At 33.2% G+C, this 26,363-nt stretch overlaps 3 protein-coding genes across 3 annotated transcripts; all 3 read right to left on the reverse strand.

Moving 5' to 3' along the window:
* Positions 1-249: 249 nt before the first annotated feature.
* LOTGIDRAFT_158728 (hypothetical protein) lies at positions 250-5,239 on the reverse strand (the record flags this gene model as incomplete). The annotated part of the gene is made up of 6 exons (XM_009052170.1): positions 250-336; positions 719-868; positions 1,051-1,245; positions 1,622-1,792; positions 4,245-4,598; positions 5,231-5,239. The coding sequence occupies 6 exons, from the start codon at positions 5,237-5,239 to the stop codon at positions 250-252; spliced, it is 966 nt and encodes a 321-aa protein (XP_009050418.1).
* Positions 5,240-9,849: 4,610 nt separating this feature from the next.
* LOTGIDRAFT_158729 (hypothetical protein) lies at positions 9,850-16,224 on the reverse strand (the record flags this gene model as incomplete). The annotated part of the gene is made up of 8 exons (XM_009052171.1): positions 9,850-9,900; positions 9,971-10,060; positions 11,149-11,274; positions 11,939-12,009; positions 14,552-14,708; positions 14,969-15,000; positions 15,131-15,294; positions 16,202-16,224. The coding sequence occupies 8 exons, from the start codon at positions 16,222-16,224 to the stop codon at positions 9,850-9,852; spliced, it is 714 nt and encodes a 237-aa protein (XP_009050419.1).
* Positions 16,225-18,727: 2,503 nt separating this feature from the next.
* On the reverse strand, positions 18,728-24,667 carry LOTGIDRAFT_158730 (hypothetical protein; the record flags this gene model as incomplete). Its single annotated transcript, XM_009052172.1, has 15 exons — positions 18,728-19,040; positions 19,268-19,404; positions 19,604-19,765; positions 19,866-20,047; positions 20,271-20,397; positions 20,895-21,071; positions 21,263-21,322; positions 21,508-21,592; positions 21,822-21,872; positions 22,269-22,361; positions 22,498-22,712; positions 22,991-23,225; positions 23,391-23,545; positions 23,858-24,150; positions 24,586-24,667. 15 exons carry the CDS (start codon positions 24,665-24,667, stop codon positions 18,728-18,730), a joined length of 2,367 nt encoding a protein of 788 aa, XP_009050420.1.
* Between the last annotated feature and the right edge of the window lie 1,696 nt (positions 24,668-26,363).

A 26,363-nucleotide genomic window follows, 5' to 3' on the forward strand; every position in this document is an offset into this window, starting at 1 on the left:
TTGCTAGGGCTTAATAGTTTATTTATGAGTTACATTCTGGCAAGATCACATCCTCAAAAAGAAATCCGAAATCCAAACCAACAACAATAAATTGTTATCAGCTAATTATCCAACATCCGATATGCTATAATAGACCCAACTAGAACGTCCTTATAATTTTAATACAACCTACCCTGAACATATCATCAACATCGATCCCAGATGTTGTATAAGCGTATGGCCACCATACTGATCGTTTAGCACGAGAGGTTATTCAGATTCATGCCTTTTTCTAAAGAAAGCTTCCCTCTTCTTTCTATAATAATTCCCACCACCAACTGCTAAGAATCCTTCAACCTAAAAAATAACAAAAAATACATTTTTTACGTTTGCATTACATTTGACAGTCCTATATGAAATACCATCTACATAAACCCTTGAGAAATTGTGTCTCTTGTAGATCTTTGGCCAAGTAGAATATGTTGCGAGCGACATTAAAACAAGTTTAGTTTTGTTACTATTTATTTGAAGAAATATGACCAAAAGAATTATCCTATTTTTTCCACTTTTTTCTGGTTTCTTGGTCTTCGAAACATTACTGAATGCAGAATTCACAAGCAAATATATTTTTTGTATGCCATGGGCAAGCACAATGACAAACAGCAAATATTTTGATCATAAGAATCTTTTCAATTTGTTCAACATAATACAATGTATTAGTTTGTTACGTTTGACTTACACCTTGGCTGAAATCATCTGATGCTTCTCCAAGTAAAGTGGTGCTTTTATCAACAGCTACAGCATATACATTAGAATTTCTGTAAGCTTTAACACTGAGAGTTGATATGGATCCAGTTTCTACTTTATCCGAATCGAACATTAACGATACCTAAGATAATAGAAATTTACAATGATGTACAACATGTTTTTGAGCTTGATTTCAAGAATTGCTAATACAGACCCTAGCTTGTCACCACAATGGAAAAATTCTACTCGTAGTAATTCAAGTCCACAACGACTGCTCAATAGGTGATAAAAACGAGGTGAATATTCTGTATACCCGATTCTAACCTTGTTATTGTAAAATCCCTCAACATTAAATGAGATAGCATCAGCAACAATTTCTTTATCTTCCACTCTAATAAATACTATGATTTTAAGCTTTGGTGCCATATCGCTAGTTACGGAAAAGCTGAGAATTTGAGATTTACTTGGTGTACTGAAATCTTGGTGATTTTCTGTGATCAGCACTCCTCGAGACAGAATCTGTAAAACAAAATGACAGTTTATCCCTAGGTTTATTGTGAGGAAGAAAGATTCGTTAATTGTACAATTACATGGATACAGATTTCTAATAAGTGACTTAAAATCTTGTTAGAACTTACTTGATTCCTCTTGGTCGTACAGTTTTTTTGGCTTTCCATGTCTATATATTAACATTTCCATGCTACACTGTTTATATGTCATGCTAACTGTTTAACAATCAGTAACTTAATTTTCTTAGTGTTTTAATTTAGTAAAATTTAATATTTAATTTTCTCAAATCTTTTTCTGTTAAATAATCATCCGAATATTAGTCACAGGTTCGAATATAACTCATTGTACATCACTCTTTATTACTAACCTGGACTCTATTACTTACTGTGTAATAAACTCTACTAAATTTTCGAGTAGCTTTGAGTTCGAGCTTAACTTTTTGTCCAGATGCTGGTTTGTTAGTTTTAAGAGATACAGACAAGAATGTGTTGCTCGGGGATCTGAAAGTTGTTAGAGTCCTTGATGTATATACGCCAGTATCTTCTACATAATGTACCTATAAAATCAATTAATAAGGAGAGTCTGAATGTCAAGGTAGCATAAGATTGGTCTTCGATTTTCAAATATTCATTAACTGTTTCAATACACCGTTAAGATACAACTTTTCATTATGATATTTTTCCATTTACACGTCCTGATATGAATAGTATTAACTGTTACCAATGTAATATCTATGTTATCATGGATCTGAGGTTTCTTTTTGCTGTTCGGATAGTGAGTTTTTGGTTTTTTTATAATGTCGGTAATACGCAAAAGACATAATGACTTTGATTAATGTCAGACTTGATGAAGTCGGACTTCCACTTAACATTATTTGGTAAGCAAAGCTTCTGCTTTAGCCGAACTTAAAGTATGGTAGATTGCTGTTGCAAATAATACTATTTCGCCCCTTCCCGTTTTGCCCCTTCCCAATTCGGCCACTATTTATTCCCATATCGCCTCTCCCATTTGGCCACTTCCCATTTTGTCCCTTTCACAAATCCTCCCTATTCAAAATTGCCCCTTTCCAATTTCGCCCCCTTTTCATTTTGCCCCATTCCCATTTTGCCCTTTTTTCCCACTTCGCCTATTTCCCAGTTTGCTCCTTTTCGCCTTTCGCCGACATTTTTCATTGCATTTACAATAGTTTAAGAGAGTATAAGAGTAAGTTAAATATAGAAAAAGAATTGCAATTAAATTGATATATGAAAAACTTGAAAAAGGCGTAGGCAGCCCTCAAACAATAACATATTTGTGGTTTGAAAGTTTTGCCATTCCAGTCTACTCTTTATTAAATTTCCAAACCATAGTACCGAATTGGACCGGAATCAGTACAAGCATAATTGTATTATTTAAAAAGGAAGGTGGCGAAATGTGAAAGGGGCAAAATAGCAAGGGGCAATTAAGGAAAGGGACGAAATGGGAAGGAGCGAAGTGGGAAGACACCGGCATTGGTAGTGGTAGATCAAGTCATTCAAGATTATGTTGTAATAACACTATGAATAACAAAAACAAACAGAACGGAAACGAATGTCATGTCATGAAAAGACATGAAAAGAAATCGCGAGCAGTCTCATTAAAATCAGCTCATACTTTTAGTATGGCCACTTAAATGAGGGTCTAACGACAGCCATCTTGAACGTTCAGTTGAGCCTCCAATTACCTCATCAGTCTTTATTCGCCTCTCTAAACGATGGAGCAGTGGCAACGACCATTGGTATGTCCAGAGTAGTTCGAATTGTCGTGGAAAATCTTAGAAGTTGTCCTTTTTATACAGCAAACATGCGTCCAATAGTATTTGTTGTGATCACATGAGAAGTGTTATTGGAGAGATCCACTCTTTACTACTTTTTTGTTTTGTTTTTAGGTTTAAGTTTGAATTATACGTTGTGTTTCTTTAAGTGCAAAATGTATACCATATTGGTGTTAAAAGATAAGCCTGGCATTGATATACAGAGTACCCTAAAGCTATTTATTAACCGCCATCTTGACGTTTGAATTTCAGCTAAATGGCATTGTTGTCGAATATTCGAGTGTCGCGTGTTGCCCCAACGGTTTTTGCTAAGATATCACCAATCTTGCTACGATTTCTCGAGTTGTATACACCAATATTACACTTTAATATTAATAGAGTTTCAACCCTTGCGTTTCCCTTGTATAGATAGCCAAATCATAGAAACCATGTCGAAGAGTTATTTTCATTTTCATTATCAGTCGGAAACTATTTAACAACGGATCTATAGGCATTGATATATTTTTGACAGTTATACTGTCTGTAGAGTGGCGGATGGTCATTATTCCCCTTATGACCCTGATGCATACCAGCGTAGGTATATATATATATATAACATATTTTTACACTTCTAGATTCCTGATACCACTTTTCTGTATGAAATACTTATTCACTTATAATTGATATACTTCCTAAGAAAAAGTTCATGAGCTGCTTCCAATGTTTCGCCAAAATGTTTCTGATCTCAGGTTTCGTTTTGCGGTTCCGATCGTTATTAGGTCCACTCGATTTATTTATGAACGCATTACAAATTTTTTCTTTGGAATTTTATATTCCATATAACAGATCTGCCCCCCACTATTTCAACCAATTCTTCAATCATTTCAGTTGTGCTCACTTTTTAGCTTTGGAAGTCATCCTGCTAACTTAGTTTTTCCCATCGTTTGTCACCGTCCAAAATCCTTCAAAAACTTTAACCAAGTTTTCTTTGAGAGTGACAATAGGCTTAAAGATTTCCAAATGTTACTCACGTAGCATATATTATTTTCTATCTATGAAGATTGGGAACCCTTGACTTGACCACTATTAAAATAAATATAAAACGATTGAAAAATAGTGTATACTGCAAGCTAACTGATTTTTCTCCAAATCAGACGTTTCAGGGATATAATCGTCTAAATATATAGTATAGGATAAAACTCGACTGAGGGAATGAAAGTATATGAAATCGTCTTACATTTAGATAAACCTCCACAGAATCGGTTTCATTCACCAATAAATCATACGTCACTAAACCGTTGGCTGGTACAGTCAAATTTTTTTCTGGTAAATTTCCATATCTATATTGTGGATCCTTACAGTTAGGGTCATACCAAGGCGGGTAGCCACAGCGACCATAGCCCCAGCCATAATGACCATATCTCCATCGAGGAGTAGTAGGAGGAGTTGGCGTGGATGAGTTGTCCGGGTTCTCGGATGGTTGTGGTGGTTCTGTAGCTGGTTCTTCCTGTATGAGGATTTTAACCCTGGCACTTACAATAATATTACCTGGTTCCAAAACTGGTTTGCCATCAATCTGCTTAAGTTCAATCTAGAAGCAAATAAAAAAATATTGTCTATTATTTTCTGAGAGCTGTTTTAAATTTTAAGCTTACATATATCAAAAATATATTGGTAGTAGCAGAGAGAATCCTCTATCTAATCATTCTGACTACTATTAACATCTCATTCAATGTCTCGCTGTAAAGTTTATGCTACACACTGGACTTGACTACGATGCATGCCTCAGACGCCATCATGACTGATGACATTTTCTTCCCTGCTTGCATTAAACATTCAGATTTTGCCTCCAGCAAAGTTGTATAGAATACTAGCAGGCCTTCAGTAATTTTTTTCTTTATTGGAATGTAAATATCAGATACTGATTCTAATTTCTTATTCTTACAATTTCCAAACATTTTCCAAACAATTTCCAAACTAAAAGTATTTCGGTAACTAAACTTACATAGAATCTGTTAACTAGTATAGGCTTATAGTTTTTTGGATTCCGAACAAAGCTTAATTTTTCTCTATTACTAGTCACTGAAATTTGACTAGTTGGAGAGATGTACGTCGCTCCAGTTGCGTCATCAGTCACATTTACTTGACCAATTATTGTCTTGTAGGAAAGATATCCTCCATAGGTTATTGTCTTTAATTCTTCTGTTGTAATAATAGTAGTACCTTTTCCATTTTTATCCAACTAAAAACAACAGACGCTTAATGTACCCGTAAATATGTAAAAAATTATTAAGTAATATTAAGTAATATTTAACGAGATGAAAAGGAGTAGGGTCTAGTATATATATATATATATACATATTTAAAAAATATTGTTACTCTGATTTACTCAGGAATAAACCGTGGGACCAAAGTCAGAACTGACAATTTGAGAAAAATGTGCTTGAAGATTTAATCGCTCCTATAAAACAAGAAAATCCAAAAACCAAAACGTTCAATGGTGTTTCTGCTTGCAATGTAGATTCCCTTATGGGATTTCTTATCATAAATTGTCAAAAAAGGACATAGTCATTTCTGGAATATCGTGAAAATTCACAGATATTTAAGTAGTTTTTTTATTTGAGGCGTGTGGTCACACTCTCACACCTCACAAACACCAACCAAGTTTTTGGAGGTTGATTACACAAATACAGAGTACTGCTTCAATATCTGAAAATTTGCACGATGTCTCGGTTAGTTTATGTCCATCATTGAATCAAGAATTGTGCCAGAAATGGTTATGTCCTTTGTCGACAATTTTGACCCTTTTTAGCAATTTATTTTCAAAAAGGCTTATAAGGGAATGTAGACAATGCAAGCAGAAACATCATTGCACTTTTTAATTTTAGGATTTCCTGATTTTATTGAGGGAAAGAATTTTCAACCTTGTTATCCTCAAAATGGAGATTTTGGACATCAAGAAAACCTTGACTTATTCAATTCTGGATGCAAATTTACATTCACGGATGTTCTTCGGGCCCACGAAACTAAGATGAAGGTTTATTTCATGTAATAATCCAATCGGCTTCCTTAGCTTAACGGAATATATGTAACAAAATGCATATTCAATATATTCTCCCCTTAAACAATGTAAAAGTCTGTCTTTTCCTTGAATAAAAAATTTCAAAATGAACACACTGTTGATCCTATTTCTTTTTGCGATATGATCTTAACAAGTTATAGATCAATAAGACAACTTGGGTTGTTCTGATCGGTCAGTTTCCGAGCTAGTTTACATTATCTGGATTTATATTTCGTAATATATGAATGGAAATAGACTGTCAATGTTTGGAAACGTTTCGACTGGAAAAATATCTTTTAATAGACAATATCATACAGTAAGGTTTGGGTTATCCACTCTGGCCTAAACATTTTGGTAAATTTCATTTATACATATCGATTTATGTATTGCTTTAAAGATGTGAATTTGCACATTTTAATTCTGTTCGAATTGTTCCGCTAAGTTAATAAGAATTTACACAAGAATCGGCAACAATATTTTCATATTAACCCTGTATGAACTGTTGACCTGACATGTTACTTAATCTTTTAAACTCATATATAACCTCTTAATTAATAGTATTTTTTATCAATTTTTTTCTCAACTGTTGAGGTTGACATCTAAAACAAAAACATTGTTAGAAAGCTTATGACAAGTACAGAATAATAACATCAAATTTAATGGTGAAAAAGTCCAAGTTTGTGTTATTTAATCCACCAAAGACACGGAAAATGCAAATTACCCATTTTCAGAGTCGTATAAATCAAAAGGTAATTATGAGAAGACAAATTCTTTGCGAAACATAGTCCGGAAACTCTTGTGATTTTCGTCTTTTTTCGGTCATTTCCGGCTGTTTCCGTAAATTTTCCAAAAATGTTTTTTGGAATCATAATTGATAATTTGGCCTTTACTCATCTACCAAGTTTCGTGAAAATCGAATAAAAATTAAAGAAATTAAATCTTGATCAAAATTCAGTAAAAAAAGTTAGCGACAAAATTTTCGAATTAGGATTATCCGAAACTGCAGTCTGCTTGAAAGTTTTACCAAGAATACATATTTTGAGGCAAATCGAACAAAAAAAAAAATAGCCTTTAATGGCGGATTTCTGAAATTTAGGAGTTTTCCACTACACCATTCCTGATTGGAGTCTGATGTCTGGAGAATATATTTAAAAGGTAATTCCGTGGTCTGGAATGTCTGACCTAAAGCCAAAATGTTCTAATGCGAAATAGCATGTTTTGACATAAAAAGTATTGAACGAATTTTGGAAAATCGAATATTTTCAACTCCTATCATTTGTTCTTTGTACTACATATTATAATAAAGGAAATCCGAGCAAAATTCCCCCCCCCCCTACAGTACTTGTAGAACAATCTTCTCTGGGCTGCTGGTTCTGGATCGTAGGATGGGGTTCATCCCCACACCTTCCACCTCTTATGGGTCAGTAGTCCCAGCGGACAGAGAATATCCAAATTTCCTTTTTTATCATTCTCCCTCTGCTCGTCTTGGGGATATGCGTAATTACCCCAGGGTGGGTCGCCTATGTCCCTAACGCGAGCGGAGCGAGTATACAAATCACTATTCATATTTCATACAGCTTTACATTTAGTATATTTTAAACCATTACAAATTGAATTAATTAACTGTGATATCGCGATCTTTCCACTGTGATATCCTCCTACTTTTATGTAAATTTATGGGTCAGATCAACGTAACCATATTTTCCTGTATCTGGATCTTTTTTATATTTTCTTTTAGGATAATAGTTAACAATTATCCTTAATCTAGCAGATCCATTTACTGGCTTACCAAACGTATATCTACAAAGATTTCAGAAGATAAAAATTAAAGTTTAAAATAACGATGGCAACATATTGTGTTATTTCAAAAAGTATCAATAACACAATTCAAAGTCTGATATAATTAAACCTAAAGAACACCCTTTGTTAAATAAAAAAGACACATGCAGGAGAAGTTTGCCCAGCATGCTTACGAAATGGAGTTGTCAAGTGAATTAATATATATACATATAGCTCTCAGAAAACAAACTTACTGCGATGAAACTTGTACTGTAATCGAGCTATCCTTCTGACTAACAATAGACGGCATTATAACTTTAGAAATAAAGCACACTGTGGGTGAGTTAATGTATTGAGGAACATGCCAATAAAAAAATAAAATATTAACAATTAGCTGATCTTAAGGTCATTCCTCTATCCGTCTTTTTAAGCTTGAAGTTAAAAAAAAACAAATCATACGTAAATGAACTAGACCTGTTTGACACAGATCGGTCATTTTCCAAGCTAATTTACATTCTATGCATTTATATTTCGTAAAATATGAATGGAAATAGACTGTCAATGTTTGGAAACGTTTCGACTGGAAAAATATCTTTAATAGACCATATGATACATGACCTGTTACGCAATCGTCTTAACTCTATAATTCTATTCAAAAAATTTTTGTAAATTTCATTTATACATATTGATTTAAATATTGTTTTAATGCTATGAATTTGCACATTTAAATTCTGGTCAAATTGTTCCGCTAAGTTAATTAGAACTTGGACGACATAAGATCCGGCAACATTATGTTCACATCTATGATCTGCTGACCTGACATATTACATTATCTTTTATATTATATTTTATATTATATAATCTTTTATTGAATAGTATTTTTTACAAATTTTTTGTCAAATTTTGATAATGCATATTATTTGATATATTTATTTAAAGCTGTGAAAAAAGGCATTATGAATCTGTTTGAATTTCTCCGCTAAGTTAATTAGATCTGAATCAAGAGTCCATATATATATGAAAATCCCCTAAAAATCAATATTGCACATTTCGTCAAACTCTAGGTTGACAACTAAAACAAAGACATTGCTAGAAACCTTATGACAAGTACATTATAATAACATCAAATTTAATGGTGAAAAAGTTTATGTTATTTAATCCACCAAAGATACGAAAAATATGCAAATTATAGATTCTCAGAGTCTATAAATCAAAAAGTCTTGTACGAAAATCAAATCAGGATCACAAATGACAATCTAGTTAAAGGAGATGCTGAAGTACAAAGATGGTATTATGGAAGCTCGTGGTCAAAAGTTATTACTACTTGGAATGTGGCCTGGTAGAAAAGATTGACAGGAAATTATTGCAAAATCTAAATATTTGAGGATCTAGGTATATTTCTTACATTTTAAAATAAGTTTGAAAACAATCGGATTAAAATGAAGTCTGCAGTAAATTTTTTAAATTTTAAGCTTAATTCAAAATGGCAGCTAAATGGTTTCGAATTTGCAAATAGGACAAAGGCACATAATGAAGATATTGATGGCACAAATTTTGTTGAATTACAAATTTGCAAGTTTTTTTTCGAAAATTTTTTAAAAATGATTTTGTATATTCATAATTGATAATTTGGTCTCTACCCATCTACCAAGTAAAATTAAAGAATTTTGACTAAAATTCAGCACAAAAAGGAAGTGACAAAATTTTCGAATCAGGATTTTCTGAAACTACAGTCTGCTTGGAAGTTCTTTCAAGAATACACACAAACTGTTTGATGCAAATCGAACAAAAAATAAGCATTTAATGGCGGATTTCTGAATTTAATGTGTTTTCGGATACACCATTTCCGGTTGGAAAATGTTTTAACTATAACAGTTTTCCTTTTAACCCTTTGTACAATAATTATCTTGTCTAATTAAAATGGATTTTATTTTAATTTTTTCGATAAATTTTGATTATGAATAATGATTCATATATTGTTTTAAAACTGTGAATTTTTACATTATATTTCTGTTTTAAAAGTTTCGCTAGATGCGCTAGAATTCAAACAAGACTTTAAATAAATATTAAAATGACATATTTCAAACCTGATTATTTCAAGAAGTAAATGTCCGAAAACTTACTTTAACATATATTTCAAGGCTTGTGGCGAGCACATTACACGGACACCATCCCGATTGTTGTGAAAGCACAAGTTCTAGTGATATAATCCCCTGAACATACGAAATTTAAGAAAATTGTTCAATTTCAGCCTTGATCTTCAAAGCTTATCACAAAAAACTTTGAATGAAGGTTGTTCAAAGAAAAATTCAAAATTCAAAAAAGGGCTTCTAGAAGACTTAGATATTTTTAGAAATTACAATTTAAAAAAGTTTGAAAAAAAATCGGATTAAAAATGGCGGACAAGTATATTTTGCTTTTTTAAGATGGTGGCTTAACGGTTAGGAATTTACATATACGGCAAAGGTACAAAACGAAGATATTGATGGTGCAAATTCTGTGGAACAAATAATCCGAAAAATCCGTTTTTCGTGATTTTCGACATTTTATGGTAATTTTCGAATGTTTCGGGCAAATTTCGAATTATTTTTTTTGAGAATCTTAATTGATGATTTGTGTTCTACCCACCTATCAATTTTTGTGAAATTCGAATAAAACTGAAAGAAGTTGACCAAAAATCGGTACAAAAAGTTATCGACAAAATTTTCGAATTTAAAATTTCTGAAAAATTTCAGTCTGCTTAGAAGTTCTTTCAAGATGGCACACAAAACAAATTACGACAAACACATATTAAACAATTTATGGCCGTTTTTCAAAATTAAGGAGTTTTCCGCTACACCGCATCCGGTCGCAATCCGATGTCTGGAAATATATTTAAAAGGCAATTCCGCGGTTTTTAATGTCTGACCAAATGCCAAAAATGTTTTTAGTATTACAGTTTTTGGTGGATACAAAATATCTAAAAAATTAATGGAAACAATACAGTTTCGAGCTCAACTCGAAAGCTGTAAAAATCATATTATTGATAGTTTGTATACATACCATATTTCTCAATTTTAAAAGTCTGTTGTGTATTCACCCTTTCCTGTGAATTTATACAAATGAAATTATGAAAAGAAATCAAGACAATGGTGGAGAATAATAATAAGAGATGTTCAATGAAGTAGGTATGTAAATCAAGTTCAATGGCTAAAATAGGAGGGGGTATGTAAATCAAGATCAATGGCTAAAATAGGAAGTTGGCTAATGTTAGAAAGTTATCAAGAAATATATCTGTTGATTTTTAAAAGTTTTTTTATACCTCTACTGACACTTTTATTTTCCATGATCCAAATATTGATTTCTTCGGCAGCTTTAAATTCCTTTCAACTACGCAATAGTCATCTCCATTAGAAGTGTAAAACTGAATTTTGTTTCCTTTGGGGTCCTTGAAAATAAAATCAAACAGTTAGAATGAGGAAGACAAAATATGTAAAAAGGGTTCAATGCAATTATTCATGGAAGACATTCTCATGCATGATTAATATTATTGGTACGAAATATCGTTCGAGATTCACTATTAAAAAAATCATCTCAAAACCACTCACTCATTTTGCATACAGTTATATAAAATTGTAAACTCTGTAGCATCCAAAACTATTCATTCGTTCATATGATCAATATCCAATAGTACACCAATTTTTGTCAAAACTGAAAATCTGTGAAGGGACTTAGTGGGCTATAAAGGACTATAAAACCGTCAATGTTGCAAGCTAAGATTTCTGAAGATTTTTGCATCCAGGTAACGGGAACTCAGATTGACTTTGCAACTGGCAGAACCTAAAAGAAACTGGATCTTTAACGTCTGCTTAAATATAAGCGTAGTTATTTTTTTTTTTCAGATTTCACTAAAGTGAGTCTTTGTCTTTTTGTCCAAATCGTTGTGGCGTGGTTATGATTGAGTGAAATAGATTTAAAAGACCAATTACCATAGACAATAATACAGTCTGTGTGTACCAGTCACTAGCATTCGCAGAACACGTCCAAATCATATAACTTTACATATGAATCTGACTAATGGCATCAATCGGAAGATTAGAATATATACTAACCGTGACAGTAATGGTATAGTTAGAACATACCACTTGTAAATCCGAGCGAACACCAAATACCCGATATTTTACTACAATAAAGACCATATAAACTTATCATTTGAATTGAATAGAATTGAAATAACACTGTATCTGTATTTTGTAAGTGGACATTTCTTAAAAATTGCTAAACAAAAGGAATGTCCGATTATTCATACTATGATACCCCAACCAGTTGATTATCAATTTATTCCAATAATACTCACACAAGCATTACAAAATTGTCAGTTGGTTCAAGTCTGTATTGAATGTATACATTATATCAAAGAGACAGAATGCATAAGTTTCATTATCAAAAATGTCGTAAATTACACCTGAAAATATTTCTAATTTTATTTACATCTTTGTATCTACTTGATCAAACGGAAACTTAAAAAAAGGGTTAATTAAAGAAAGCTTGCTAGGCAAGTTAACATCACCCACTAGCAGCTGGCAGAACTGATAACAAAGTCTTTAGTAACTAGAGTACAAATTTTATAATGTGTTTGTAGTTCAAAAATTATTAATATCTCATCAATTTATTGTCAGTAATGTACGCTAACTTTTTCAACAAAATCAAATTCAAAACTGAAAAAGGTCTCATCAAGATATAAATTTGTTTCTAATCGTATCATTGATGTCTCTATCATATTTCAAACCAAAATTGTCATTTCAAAGTTTATCAGATAAAACTATAGCATCTATCGCGTCTATAAGCCGAATTTGACTCATTTTTACTAAGTCAAGGGCAACCAAGTTTCATCAAGATCAGATAAAAAAAAACTTATCGTGTTCACAACCCATAATTAAAGCGTTTTTACTTATTCAAGGGCAATAACTCCAAATTATTGATCCGATTACAATCAAATTCGAATTCTAATCGTTTCCTTTTTTGACTCAATTGAATCTTGACCAACGGATCATGAAGGCGGGGCGAATCTGACGTTCAACATTTTCCTCTAGGGCCGTTTCTCCAGTGAATGTTTTGGCCCCGATACTACCCGAAGAAAGTCGAGAACTTGCAACCACTATCGAGCACTACCTTATACCTTCGGGGGAAGATCTCCTTACTCCAGTAGAGAAAAAAATTTTGGCTACTGCTTTTTAACATGTTGAAAATCAGTAACCGATCAGTCTGTTGGTAGCACCAAAAAAATCGCATAGAAATGATTTTTTTTTCCTGAAAGGACTATGCCTAGAAAACTTCTAAAAGAAATCTCTGGTCCTAGAGCTAGAGCTTTTTTACTACCATTTTAATTTTGGAACCTGGACCTTAGTGAAAATCTGCAATATCGCATATTTTTGTCCATATTTCTTCAGTTTAAATCTTTAACATCTTAAATAGGTTAATGGTCGAGTGGCGTTCAATAACTTCAAGATTTCCGTATCTAGGACTGTTAGATACGTTTCGAACGACACGAGTGAAGTTATTCAACGTCTTGAGACCTTTAACCTACTTACAATACACTCAGTCACGTGTTATTTCAAATGATATAAAAACAATTTAATTAAAGCGTTTTAGTGTCAATTATTATGCGTTAGAATAATTTTAGATATTTATTAGCCAAAAAAACTGGCTTGGAATTTGAACATGTGATTGATTTGTGAACATGCGCAAAGTTAGAGAGCCGGTAGACACGAAACATATTTTAAATAAAGGCTCAGGTTCCAAAATCAAAATGACTGTAAAAAAAAGTTTGGCTTATAACTAGAACCAGAGACTTTTTTCTGAATTTGTCTACTTAGTAGTCAAAGTTTATTTCAATGCGAATTTTTTCCACAGCAAACGCAATATGTTAGTTCAACCAGTAACCTATTGTTCATCATGTCCAAACCACGCCCTATTCATCATACTAACTCGAGGCAAAGGTAATACAAGTGAGAAAATTACGTATTCATAGCTAAATATTGTCCAATCAAAATTGCCCCTCTGCTGTCTTGGTAGCAAAATTTCAGCCAACCAAACCGAATCACTCGTTATGACGCTATGTTTGCGAATGTAAACAAAAGGAATGTTGCTTGTCATGAAATATTTTGATTAATATGTACGGTACAGAATTGAGTAAGATTTTCGATCAAGAATTGAAGCTGAGAGAAAATCAAACCTTACTTTGGAATATTTACTTGGAAAGGGTGTATTCATATCTCTTCAAATGGGCGTCGGCAAAGAGACGTTGAGTTTTGTTTACATGACCTCATTTCCGTCCTACCGATCTGATTGGTCAGATTCAAATAGCACCAATCACATTTCCACGCCAACAAAACGAAGTATAGTGGGCTTAGTTTAATACGGGTTAATAAGACCATGTCAAATCCTGTATTCGTGATGCGACTGAAACAACATACGCCTACATTCGGACACTCCTGCACGATGAACGCGATGTTATTCATCGGGTATACTCTTTTCCAAATCGGATTGGAAAAATGTAGCCGATCACTTTTTCGGTACCGGATGACTGATATTCAGATATGTCAGATATTTCCCCAAAGGTATAAGGTAGTGCTCGATAGTGCAGTCGGCCGATCAAAAAATGATTGGGTACTTCCGGGACCAAAATAATGCTAGGTGAAATGTCGGTATAAAGGAGGTAATACCTGTTTGCCCTGGCTTGTACACCTTTTTGTCAGTTTGTATGATGATTTTAAAATCTCTATTTCTGTTAAAATTCAAATATTGACGACCATTAAACGTAGTTTCACCAGTACCCGTCAGAATAAGATAGATGCTCCAAGAAGTTAAATTACATGGAACCTAGTTAGATAATATAAAATGAAATACACGTACAGTCTAATTTGGATCTTATTGTATTTCGTTACAAATTGTGGTAAGGCTTGCCGACGTAAAGAATCGTTAAATATCTTGCTGGTTAAAACAACCTTCAAAGCAGATGGAAATCGGAAAAATGTGGGCAATCTTTCGGAATATAATGGTCGTTTTATTTTATTCTGTTTCAAGTATATGACGGCCCTACATACCAACTACAAAATTACAGAACTACAAAAAGAACATACCGGTAACGTAATGAGTTTTGTATCACCAGGTACTGAAATATATTTTAAATTTATTTACTGGTGTATAAAATGATGGTACAGATTAATGTTGGTATAGAATGGTCGTACAGATTGATGTTTTTGCACCCCTTTAGTATGCATTACTAAATACCAAATACTTACATATTTCAGTGGTAATTGAAGAAATTGTATTCCCACTATAGGAACGTTGAAGTTCAGCCTTCAATGTGTAGGAATGGTTGCCATAGGCTTTGGCACTAAATGAATACGGAACACATGCGTGGATTGACCTTGGTGATAAAATCATGTACCTCGCATCTTGAGACCTAAAAAGACGCATTTTTTTATGAACGGAACGATTGAAATCGTAGATTAATTGCGATGATCCTATCAGATCATGAAGTGAATCGTGGATATCGTTTTCATCATGGTTTTTAATTCAATCAATCGTGCAGCGAATCGTGCTAGTCGGATTATAGCATAATATAACTTACAAACAGCCACTGTAAACAACCAGCAAGATGGTTAATACTGATATATAATTGACATCCATTATGTAAATAAATTAACATTTGAACAGAATTCTTTTATGTTATAAGCTTGCTGTATCGCAAGCTACTATAAAAAAGATGATTGACTAAATATACAGCCATGGTTTTAGAAAAAGAGAATAATGATAAAATTATCATAACTTTAAGAAATTCTCAACTTTGTGTGAATACGTTTTTAACTGATTTGTTATTAATTTAGTTATGTCAATGGTTATGCTTTCGACAACATTTAGTTTTCTTACGAGTCAATTCGGATCGCCATCGTAGTTAACCGCAAGCATTCATAAATAACTCGCTGGTATCCGTAAATAACTGACTGACGATAATTTGCAGATACTCTAAGGGTCCATGAAAGAAGGGGCGACTGTTTAGACAAAATGTTCTTACGATTTCCCATGATTTATGTTTTTCCGTAAATAACAATCCGTAAGTATCGCACAGTAATTTACGAATAGATACGTGATCCCTTGTATAATTTTTATTTAAAAAAAGAAATAAAAGCTATAAAATCGTTCGAACTGTACAGCTTGTATGATTCTTGCGGGTGACTACGAGTTTGCGATCCGTAAGGACTAGGAAGAAAAATCGTGTATTTGAATATGCCATGATCAGTAAATATTTTGTGAGTAGGCTACACTTAATATACTCTCCCGACTAGACAATTAAATTGAGAAAAGCTTACCTGTTGGTACAAGATGGAGTCATCTGTTTTAGATGTTATTCCAGCATTTTATAAGAATAAACAACAATACATCTGTCATTGTTGTCAATTATACTTCATTTATTCAGAAATGTACATGGAAAATAAAAATGAAATTATGTAAGAAATCAGCTATCGAAGTGGCCTTCACACATTTAAACTATTAATGATTTATCATAAAGTTCAATATCCGTGTAAAATTGCGATCTTGTACCACATGATCTAGAAATTTATTTGACCATTTTAGTCTGATCAAATTGATCTGGAAACTGTTTTTGTTGGTGTGAAACATTCACGTGGTGCTCCAACCTTTTTCTTATGTTTTGGTCTCAATAAACTGTTTACAGTTACAGCTTTACCAAAGACCAGTAAAGACCAAATAAAATCTTAAAAAAAACAATCATTGTTGATTACTGAACTGATTGAAGTTTGCATACATTTTAATACCTTCAGTTTTAGAGTTGGTCTGCCACTGCTCGTTGAGATTTTTTTTATACCAAATTGTGAGATCTTTCCTCATCTGTGTTTGTGTTTAGTATGCACTGGTCTTTAATTACGATTTTATTTTTGGAAATTTGGAAGGTTTACGTGTATATTTATTTTTTCTGTCAAGTGTCTGTGTAGAGCAAGTGATAAATTAGGTTGTCACTGAATAATAGACCCGGAAAAAAAACCATTATGACAAATAAAGCAGACCAATGTGGCATGTTGTCAATATTTATTTATATATAGACTTGAAATGTGCTTTGCAGGTCAATAAGAAAGCTGAAGGTGGGTGGGTACTAAAGCGATCTAAGCGCCTAAATAAACATGATTAGCAATAACAAACACATGCATCAACAAGAAAAACAACGACAAGAAAAAGGCGTTCGGAACGATAATACAGCATTATCATCAATATGCAAGTCTAAGGTGTTTTTATGGGCCGATTCGATTTGATACATGCTATTTTGAGCATTTGTGAGAAGCCATATTGCCTAATCGCCATATCAAATTTCACATTTGTAGACCACTGAGAACTAATCTAATCGAAATTGCACCAAACTGTATTAGCAAATCGAAACCAAGTCAAATTGGTCGACAAAAACGCCTCTAGATGAATCGTTTCTTTTTCACCGGATTTTTCCACTTGTCATCTATTATCTGGTGAAATTTTTATACATCTCATTCTCTGAGTAATATTACTTTAAAGATGGGTTTCCTTTTATTTTAGTGTCAAATCAAGCAAATTATTATAGTGTTTCTCATGTATTCTTAATCATATCTTTATGTTCTTATTGCATATATCTAAGAGTCTTAACCAATCATATATGACTTTGACATGATCTTATTAACCCGTATTAAACTAAGCCCACTACACGTTTTGGGGGCGTGGAAATGTGATTGGTGGCATTTAAATCTGACCAATCAGATCGGTAGAACAGAAATGAGATCATGTAAACAAAACACAACATTGCTTTGTCGCCTCCCGTTTGAAGAGATAAAAACATTTGATTTTCTCTCGGCTTTTATTCTTTAACGAAAATCTTACTCAATTCTGTACCGTAGATATTCATCAAAATATTTAATGGCACGCTGCTTTGTTTTGATTGGCTGAAACTTGCTACCAATATAGTAGGGCCAATTTTGATTGGACAATATTTATTATCTATGAATACGTAATTTTTCTCACTTGTGTGAAGAATAACGAACGGGGGTGTGGTTTGGACACGATGATATGTCCATGTATAAACAGTCAGGATAAACGAAAAAATACTTTTTGACCTTTCTTGATCCGTCACTCATTGGAATTCTGCTGGTAATTCTCTTCTAATTTATGAAATTATGAATGAATTGTTACATGTAAGACAAACTTGTATTTACTTGTCATTGGAACACCTCTATTTTCTATTCATATAAATAAAAATAAGCGAACCCATCTTTAAAACATGGGTAAGGTTGGTAAGGTTCTCTTGTCCGATTTTTTCTTATAAACGTGAGAGAGTGTGGGATATTCATTGTTAAAGCACTGCTCAATTGTTTTTTCACAGTTGAGCTGAAATTGTTAGGCACTGCCAACTTTACAGTAACAATACTTCACTATTTTGCAATTTTGCTATAAACTTGCATGTTTTTCAATTAGTTAAGTTCTAGAATTGGATATCATCTTGATATGGTACTCGGCTTAGTCGCACTTTATTATCATTCATTCAAGTGCTGCATTTTCTTAACCATTTTCATGTTTAATTCATTGAATTTTTTAAATTTGTATTATATGATTATTTTACATAATTCCACTTTTCTTCTTCGAATTTCCGCGTTAATTAGTTCATATTTTATTGACAAATATATTCAAAGATATACCTTATGAAAATGTTTGGGGAACAAGCTTTGCCTATATTAAACGGCAGGGCCAAATGGCGGTACAAAATACGGTGAATACAGTAATCAGTGAAGATCAAAAACGTTCTTTTAAATACTGTAAACTCAACGCGAGTTCAACCCATAAAACAACACACCTTTACAAAATTATGAAAAATATTTAAATACGCAAATACAAAATAAGGTTATTAAATAATTTGAGAATGAAAATAAATATTTGGTATCTCCTGCATTGTCATGGTATCGTTCATATATGAAATGAGCATATCCAGTTGCATCAGCACGAGTAGCTAAGGCTGCTATTTTCCCATTGACAGTTATCCATATTTCTATTTCTTCTCCAGGAGAACCATCAATTTCCATTTTTAACTGAGTGGCTTGTTTCGTGATCTGTCGAACACGTTGATGTGGCATATGAATCCATTTATCTGTTTCTCCCAGGATCACTACTTCTTGTCCACTAAAAATATAGCATTTGAAATTGTGTAGATTTCTTGTGATAGGTAACTGTGAACCATTGAAATGACGAAAAGGCAAGACCATATTAATTTAGGATCAACATGTATGACACTAACAAGTACATCAACATCCTTGTCTCGCAATACTCCTTCAAAAAATATGGAAACTTAATCCCATTTGCATTATGGCGTGTATTTCTCATCAAGCATACTTATGTAAAATACTTACTCAAATTCTATGACTGGTGCAGTGAAATATAAACAGAAATTGTCCAAGGTACAATTAGTTAATGTAAATTTAGAACCAATGTTAAAATCATATTGTTCATATGGTGCGTTCCATCTATATATTTTACTCTTTGGAAACTGAAAATATACATTATGTATTTTGTAAATTGTATATACGATATCCCGGGACACATTCCGTCACTCTTTAGTACTAAATAACATTTTCTTTGAAGTCCCAACGATTATACACTGTACATGTATTTATGTATGATTCCAGTTTGTTCTCTCGTCTCTACCCACAATAAAAATAGATTTCTCTGGTAGAATTCAAACTTACGTCATAATCTAGATGGGTATTTTTAGGTGTTATATCGAACGGTTTGGTCTGTCCAGCGGCAAAGACAACACCATATTTAGCATTTTCGAATCCTACTGATGAAATCTGAGTGAAGGTCGACCACACTTCACCATCTGGACCGCTACCATCTTGAAATGCTGTCTGAAATAGAAGGCGATTTATAGGAGACTGCAATAAAGATCTGACGCTTAATTGTATACTGTGTCGGACAATATGTTTTAAGGTAACCGATTGTCCATACCTGCATGATTTGGGCGTCTATGGCTTTAGCTGGATGTTGAGCTCGTAATATTCGACCATCTTTCCCACAACATTTTGATAACACTGTCTTGTTTACCATACCTAATCCATCCCCATTACCAACTGGTCCACGTGATAAAACAGATACAACTAGTTCAAGTTCCGGATGTGGTTCTTCAAAATCTGCAACAGAGAATAAATAGATCTTGGACAACATACACAAGAAAACCTACTTATATTTAATTGAAGCAGAGATATCTGCTTTGACATTGCAATTCACCAATTTAGCTACACTAATCGAATAAAATTGAATTTTAGATTTAGATACATATGAACGTTGCCTCTATATAATTATATAAGACTGAAATGTAGCTTATTTGAATATCAAAATGAATGATGTATTTACCACTCGACTTTTTAATAGTTCTAAAGGAATCTTTATTAGGAGCAAGATTCAAGGCATCAGCGAATATGGACGAGATTCCGATTTTCCATTGATCTTTATTTTTTCCATAATCTGGACTAACTCTTGTCTGAAAATTATAATACTCGGTTTATAGGCCTATGAACACTCACTATGATAAGTATTTTGTATTTGTGTTTTGTTTCATCGAGTTACGTTTTACTTATTCTTCTGGCACAACTGACGATACTCAGTGTTTGTCATCTCAATCTAATAAAAATTAGATTACAATTTCGCTTCGGTATTATTTTTGTCCACCTCTATATTAATCTTAACAGATTTATACCAAGGTTGTAAATCTCGTTAGATTACAATGGAGACCGACAAATAAAAATAATAACGAAACGAAATTGTAATCTTATAATAAGATTGTTGTCACCTCGACGGCGGTTCCACATAACTAATTTTATTTATTTAGCATATTTGCGACATATCAATAGGCCGATCTCTGCTGGTGGACTGTTCGATGTCAAATCGGTATCCCTTTCGGATAGTCTACATAAAAAAATGTGTTAATTGGGTTCTATTAATCTATTACATAAAATGCCATAGATAATATGGACATACCTGTGTAACTGCTGGATTTACTATAGATTGTAATAAATGTCTAGGATAACCATCAGAATATAAAATACTAATATTATATCTTGCTGCGGCACTACCCATTTCATTCAACCAACGACTAGCCAGATTGAGATCTGTTTTAGTAGCATTTAAATTCATTAACGTTTCATCCAAACCATCCTTATAAAGAAATTACAACTGGTTACATGTCATATTGTAGTATATAGTGCTAACAAGGCGAAAATTCAGTGATTGAAAGGAAGTACAGGAAACAATACGATAATTTTCATTTGCTGTGGGTCTGATGTTCGACTTGCATAGTAGTTGAAAGAATTTCTTTGACATCAGCCATATTTCTGTTGCATACCTACCTGATCGTATGTGACTAAACCCCACTCAGCTGCATTGGAGAATAAATCGTCCCAAAACATCTGGAATAAAAAGTAATTCAATTCATGTAATTTCACCTAAGATAAAATAATGCTTGAATAATTAAAAAAAATAAAATGTGTTAATACTGCGCAATGAGTGGAGACTTGCTCTGAACGATGAGACGTTTTTTTTTATTGACATAAAGATTTGATTTGAAAAAAAGGAAGTATAGCAGTCGACTTACAGGATCATCTGGTACAGCTGTATCACCTTCAATAATAAAATTATACTTTCCTCCATTTTGTTTTGCATACACATTATCACTGGACCTGCAAAAAAAAATGACCAAAAGCACTATAACACTATATTACTAAAGAACGGTATAACGTTTAAACACATCTATACCCAACTACAGTCCACAGCTAAGCACTGCCTGATAGATTATCACATGATAACAAACCACGTCATCGCCGTCACTAACAGAACCATCAGAAACAGACCATACACTTAATGAATTAACAGAATGTATTTACAGTATGTATGGTGTATAATACTTACCACACTCCACTGTACATCAAAAATTTACTTTGAGTTTTATTTTCAAGTGATCTGAAAGAAACAATAGAAAAAAACGACAATGATGGTATTGTTGTCCTATAGTTGAGCTGATGCCTGGTATAGGAAAGAAAATAGTAAATACTTCACATACACACGGTATTAGTTTGGTCGAAACAAAGAAAAATGTATTGAACTAAGAGATAGATTATCGAGTTCCCACATTATTTATTTTGCTAATAGCAATAGCAGTAGTGATTGCGCTTGTGTAGAATAATTTTACACAGGTGGGGTTTGTCACTATACCCAATCAAGTCGAATAATGTCGTACATTACACATGATCAAGTATAAGTAACGCATGTACATATCCTATACATGGATATAGATTGAGTACTATCTATACGATAATTACAATAATGTAGGTAGAAATCATTTTTTAAGATACTTACGACATTCCATCAGGCAGTGTTGTAGGGTCGCCTGCCCATTGTTTAACTTTATTACCAGTTTTTATACACCACCAATTATCAATTTGAAAATATCTACAAAATAATCAATTATTTCATTCGTTTTGAATTTGGCCCTGATCATGAATTTTACATTGATTGTCATTGAGGCTTTGAAGTATGTTTCTATTTCTTTCTTTACTATCAAAAGGTTGAACAATTTTCTACATACGTATATGGTAATTTAGTTTTGGTGATAGCTTCATTCTGTATAGATAATATTGTACTTTCATAGTTCTGACCAGTAATCGGTGCCTTATTATAAAATGTACCATCATCTGTCCAATACCCCAGATATCTTGTAGTTATGTCTTTATCTGGAGTAACTTCAGCTTGTTTGGTATTGTTGTAATACAGCTGTATTATTAAACCCCATGATGCTATTGCCTTTAATAGCAGATATTTGATTTAAAAGATCAACGACTACGAAATCATTTTAGTATATCTTCAATTCATTTTCAAAAGTATTAATAATGGTGCACTAAAGGGGCTCTCACCGGTTGTATATGGTTTCGAATAAGAATAGCAGTTGAACGCAAATCTCAAGCAACTTTCATTGTTCTCAACCATACGCAACTGTAAATCGTTATAGTTTTTAGAAGAGGCGAGATATCATAGGTTTCATCCACACCTAGTAATTTTTTAGCTGAAAGTGCGATACTTACCATATTGATTCCTGTATTGTAGTTCATCATAACCTGATATTTAAAATTGGCAGGAACTTGATCCACGCCACCCATAATTCCCCAATACACGAAATTATTGACATCATCTTTCCAAGTTGAAATTGACATGAAGTTATCTAAAGGTGTGGTTAAAAGTGTATTTCCATCTTTATCAAATACAGCTAAAGGGCCAGATCCTTCAAGTCCACCTGGAATTTTAGCATCATTGTTCCACCTGAAATAATGATAAATTGGGGCTCATCCACGACACTTTATCATGTTCATTATACCAGTAAATAAATAATGTGATTAGGATCGATTAGAATTGCAAATGACAATCCAGCTTTTGTAGCTGATCTGGAAGGTTATGTCCTAACACATGAGAACAAATCATACACACCTGCCAATTGTTTTATCAGTATCGCCGGAATAATGTCCTCCATATGCTAGAAACCCAAGATCATCTCGTGCACCTTGTAATTTAAAACCAGGAAAACCACAGATTATTTGATTAACATCAGGAGCAGCAGTAGAATCAGCAGCTTCGATATATTTCTGAAATATAAAATTTTGTTGTTATTATCTGATCTTGCGTATGTATTATACAGAGAGTTAATAAGAATCGATGAAAAAGCACAGAACAAAATGGATTTAATGATAACACACACCATAAAGCTTATGTTGGTACTGTGATGTTATTGTTATGTTGGCGATGATAATGCAAGTGAATAATCATCATGTAAATGCTTATATTATGATGAAGTTCAAGAATGTTATCTTACGTTTGTTGAAATATTTGTTTGTGGATATATATCAAGTCGCACACTTTAATAATTTTCTTTCTACAAAAACTCCAAGATTCCTTACCACAGAAAATGTGACGATTCCATAAGGATAGTTTTTGACGCTGGCAATAACACTCATTTTGTCGGCTAAATAATGAATATCTCGAGCTTCCCAAACACCAAAATTATCAGTATTTCCGGTACTGTTCGTAATTCCTATGAATTTCAATGATCCATCTAATGCTGAGTATTTGGTACCGTTGATGATGAAGAACGGAGGTGCACTGTTCAACCATATTTTAGACACATATGATACCACAAAGCTTCCATCGTTGGAGACATCAGCTTTCAGACCAAAGTAGGCTTCACTTAAATCTGTAAATATATATCCATTCTTTCTAATTAACAAATATGCTACAGTAGTAGGTTATAGGTCACATCTTCCTTCATCCAACTAAGTATCCTTAGCACTGAACGACAACCTTTAAGGTAGTTTTAGCTGAAATAGTTTGCCGTCTTTGAACTGAATTTCTCGCATCATCATTGTTGTTGAATTGCATTATTATGTTCACACTACTTTAGTAACTTATTTGACCTAGTAACAAATAGCAAATAAGTTAGAAACTTTAATTTATGTGGCCGAAAATACAACAAATAATAATATGTACAATATAAAAATTATTTGAGCAAACTCTAACAATAAATGGATTAATAAATAAAATATAGAAATTGTATTCAAAACAGGCCCGTAGCCAAAGGGGAAGGGGGGCCCCCCTAGAAAAATGCACCGGTCACTTTTTTTAAATACACCTTTTCTTTTTCCTGAGTCAATAGGAGAGGCAGGTAACTGAGTCTGAGTGAATAGCAAACAGTGGTCATTCTGGTCCGGCATTTTATGGTGGAGTAATTGCATCAGTCAGCTGCTATATTTTGATTACAAGTAACGAAAAATAAGGTTATGGCTTTCAGGGCTGCGTTATGCGAAATGGTTCAACAAAATACTAAGTATTCCTATCTGTAGGCCTAGAACTGTTTTTAAATATCTTTCTGTTTATTCTTAGCTGAGGATGAAAGCAGACATCATAGCTTTTTTAAATTTAATTACATTCGAATAGATAATTTGATACAATTGAATTCGTTGAAAATCATAAAAAGTCTGCAGTAAAGCGTCATTGGTAACAAAAACTATTGGTCTGATACTGGATTGTAATCTGTCCCGTCTCAAAATTCAAAAGATTTGATTGGTTAATTATAAATACTAACTAGTAGACATATATTATCCTAAATTGTATTCATAAGAATCAAACAACCAAACGTAGGAAAATGGATAAATATTTGATCAAAAAAGACAAATTGCTTGATGGTTCCGACACTACTACGACTGACACTGGTATCAAAACCACAGCGGGCAACACAACGGATGCAGTACCAAGATGCTCTGAAAAGACAGGAGTACCAGGTGACATTGGAAAAGAAGACGTTCCAAAGCAACCGAGAATAAAATTTCCAGCGAAGTCTGGGCGCCATTTTAGTGACAGCTGGTATGATCGATTTCCATGGCTGGAGTATTCACAATACATCTGCGGGTGCATAAAAATTCATCACTGAAGGCTACACAGATTGGAAGCATGCTGTAGGTGATACTGGAAAGGGCCTCGAGAAGCATAATAATTGAGGTGTCAAAACAATTTCTCCAAGATAACGTTGCCAAGACAGAAAGCAGGACTCCAATCGTGTTCTTCAAAAACTATACGAGCAGAAAAGTGCTTATATGCACTGGCTGCAACGACGATCTATGACTCAGCTTCGCCAGCGCAATCTTGTTCTTCTTGCCTTCAACAGGAAGACCCAGAAAATTAACTTGGACGTATTTGTTCAACGCTTTGCCATAAAACATACCTGACTACGTTTAAACTAAAACGGCAATAAAAATGTAACCTATTATAACTTGTGTGTTTTAACAAAAATAATCTCGAATCTAAAATTCCCCCAGGAGTACTGGTCAGGCTACGGGCCTGATTCAAAACATAAAAATCCGCCTACATGAGATTTCAAACTCTGAAATAAAGGGGAAGAGGTGAGTGGGCAAAAGTAGAGTTGACTGTACAAATTTAACTAAACAAATGATCAAATACCCAGACAGAAGAAAACTATTTACAAGTGATCACCAAGTTGTAAGAGAATAAATTTGCCAGAGAACTGAATCTGAGTAAAATCATAAAGAATTATGATTAATCTTGAATTAAACTGAACAAAATAATAGTGAATTGTAATTAAACATGAATTAAACTATCAATGAAAGATTGTTAAGTATGAGGACTGATAATTTATTATTTTTATATTGTCCTCTCCCGTGTCAGTCAGTCGGTCCGTCCATAATTGGCTTGTGAACACAATGGAGGCTTCAATTTTTATCTGATTTCAATGACATTTGGTGTGACTATCTATTTCAATGAGATCTTAGTTAGGTTTGAATTTGACGATTTTTCAATGGATGGAATATGAGTTATTGCTCTTGACATAGTAAAAATGCATCAAAATTTGTCGGCAGTTTATGTCCACATATCAGTTCAAAGCACACTGGTATA

The sequence above is a fragment of the Lottia gigantea genome (genome assembly GCF_000327385.1).
Source record: "Lottia gigantea unplaced genomic scaffold LOTGIsca_18, whole genome shotgun sequence".
NCBI lineage: Eukaryota > Metazoa > Mollusca > Gastropoda > Lottiidae > Lottia > Lottia gigantea.